The following is a 3,039-nucleotide window of genomic DNA, read 5'->3' as shown; positions in this document are numbered from 1 at the left end:
TATCATTATTATTTTTGAAGAATGGAAGTGCGATCTGATGATTTTGTGTCTGTGATGCAATAAGGTCGATTTTTCTATAAGCTCTAGTTTTGTTTTGTAACCTACCCGAACTAAATCATATTTCATTTTTTTAAAAAATTCTTTATGAATATATATAAACGTAAAACATATATCTTCTCAGACTTATAAATAGTGTAGAAACGTATTTAAAAAACAGCACTAGTATCTAATTACAAATAAGCCTACAGAATTAAATGCGATAACGCAAGCAGTCAATTAACAATTTCTCTACCAACTATACTTTTGTCTATAGTACTTCTTTTCCTATCATTTTATTAACACGTTATAGCGTTTCACCACAATACCGGACGCCATTAAGCAAAGTTAAAAAAACCCAGTTGTTATGTAAAGGCGAAGAGAAAAAGAGTGAACTAATAATTCAAAGCACACGGGCGAGAGTGAGAGGAGACAAATCTGCTAATGGATCCCTCGTATAGAGATCGTGGGAAGCTGATAATACGATAAAAACCCCTCGTCACGTGACCTGACAATGTAAAATGCAAAAATACTCGATAATCTTCCTCATCTCGAGCCAGAAAAAAAAAAAAAAAAAAAAAACGGAAAGAAAAATATAGTTCACGTCAATCGTGTCTGTGAGATCACGACCCTACGTCCCAAGCTGTTAATTTGTACATTACTGAACATTCTCTGAGCCGACACGACGAGCGGTTGAGAGCCGATGACGGAGCAGCGTTCGCGGATTCATGCATGCAGGAATCTACGGATGGCAGTGACGTCATCGAATCCGGATACAGGAGCTACGAACGCGGATGTAGGCGTCTCCAGACCGTGTTCTCAATCGGGTCTTCCATGTCGCTGTCGTGTTAATCTTCTTTCTTGTGTTTGTTTTCTTTCTTCTTTTTTTTCTTTCTGTGATGTGTTTATTTCTGTTATTGCGTTGGTTTTCCATTCTCTGATATTTCTACTTTCTATCTTCGCTTTTTTCGTCGCTTTATCTGCTGTCTCTGGTTTGTTATTTACTTTTGAAACCACCCGTGATCTCATTTCGTCAATAACTTCTCGGTATACATATTCCATATCACTTAAGTTACTCATTTCATTGTTCTTCATTAACCCCAAGATATGTTGATTTCCTAACCGCTATCTACTACTACTGCTGCTGCCAAAGTCATTTACGCATTTAAGTCTGCCTGTGTACGTTCGAAAACTCATAACTTTCCTTTACTCAGAGCTACAACGAAGGCATATCCTGTTACTAAAAATACACTTGTTACAACACACTCCAGACTCATGCATCAACAAACACCTCATCATGATGCCTACTTCTCTGTCAGGTACCAAGATATCAACATAGCTCATGTAACCTTATAAAACAAGATTTATTCATTAATCACTGAATTATCTGGAATATAGGCACTCATTACAGTGATGCAAATTACAGTAAGATAAATAAAACCAGTTAGAACATGATCGTAAAATGCTATAACTCTTTTGTGCAAAGTATTTCATCATCGTAAGCTTGAACTTATCCTGCAGTTTAATTTATCGAGGTATATAGTGTATATTTTCACTTCGAACTGTAGTGTGTAGTTTATGGACATGGATTGTCTAGGGTGTAAATAAGGATGAATACTGATAAGTCACATTTAAACTAGTAAACACCTATATAGATCATTACAAAACGCATTACTCTTTTCAATCATCACCCCATCGTAACAACAACAACAACAATAACGACAACAACAACGAAGACGGCGACATCACCATCAACAGAGATACAAAGAAATTTAACAAAGACTAAACAAATAAGATAATACAAAACAAGGAAGAAAATAATAGTAAGAAGAAAAACAACACTAACAACAACAAAAATCAGTTACAAAAACACCACCGATACAAATATAACACAAATCTACAAATAGAACAAAAGCAAAGCAGGAAGACGCTGACAAGAACTAATAACAAAGACATAAAACCAACAAACAAGCCAACACACCGCACACACAGACCGCCACTCGTCGCCAAGCCAACTCTGCTCCAGCGAGGTCGTACTTACGGAGGTCGTCGTTCAGCGCTGGGGTCGTCTGCTGCCTCTTCGATCATTCGTTCCCCTCTCCGCCCATTAACCCCTCGTCTTTGTCCACGACCCCTTAACTGGAAGTCGTAACGACCCCTTGTTTGCGGCGGGTTAAAGGGACAAATCCTCGAAGCGCATCAGTGTATTTATCACGTCACACCTCGCTTTCTGCAGGCACTGTGCTGTGTCGCCCTTTTCTCTTTTTCTCTTTGTCTCTTTCCCTGTTTCTGAGCCTTTTCTCTCTCTCTCTTCTCTCTCTCCTCTCTCTCTCTCTCTCTCTCTCTCTCTCTCTCTCTCTCTCTCTCTTGGTTCTATCGCTTGCTATGTCTGCGTATCTGTGTGTGTTCTTGTGTTTGTCTGTATATCGGTGTTTGTGTCTATCTTCTTGTCCTTTTGTTAGTCAGTCAGTCTGTCTGCCTGTGTGTCTGTATGTTAGTTAGTCAGTCTGTCTACCTGTCTGTCTTTGTCGCTGTCTCTTTCTCACGGCTATGTACACACATATATGTACTACTACTACTAAAACTACTACTATTACTACTACTACTACTACTACTATTACTACCACTACTACTACTACTATTACTACTACTATTACTACTATTACTACTGCTACTGCTGCTGCCTGCTACTACTACTGCTGCTGCTGCTCCTATCACTACATCAACAACAACAACAACAACAACTATTAGTACTACTACTAGTATTACTGCTATTATTACTGTTACTACTAATACCGATGCTGCCAAGACTACTGATACTGCTGCTAATATAGGCACAGCTACATTTTTATGCTGCTGGTACTCCTAGTACTACTACTACTACTACTCTCTCTCTTTCCCTCTCTCTCTCTCTCTCTCTCTCTCTTTCTCTCTTTCTCTCTTAACTACTACTACTATACTCTACTTCTCTCTCTCTCTCTCTCTCTCTCTCTTCTCTCTCCA

At 38.7% G+C, this 3,039-nt stretch overlaps 1 protein-coding gene across 1 annotated transcript in view; it reads right to left on the bottom strand.

Annotated features, from left to right (window-relative positions):
* Window positions 1-770, bottom strand: part of LOC125034600 (arrestin homolog) — a 2,161-nt gene extending 1,391 nt beyond the window's left edge. The window contains exon 1 of the mRNA XM_047626501.1: window positions 672-770. Coding sequence (XP_047482457.1) covers window positions 672-770 — 99 coding nt within the window. The remainder of the gene's footprint in view (window positions 1-671) is intronic.
* Between the last annotated feature and the right edge of the window lie 2,269 nt (window positions 771-3,039).

Source organism: Penaeus chinensis, chromosome 18 (genome assembly GCF_019202785.1).
Source record: "Penaeus chinensis breed Huanghai No. 1 chromosome 18, ASM1920278v2, whole genome shotgun sequence".
Taxonomy (NCBI): Eukaryota; Metazoa; Arthropoda; class Malacostraca; order Decapoda; family Penaeidae; genus Penaeus; species Penaeus chinensis.
Note: the sequence above shows the minus strand (reverse complement) of the source record. Positions and strands in the feature narration are given on the sequence as shown.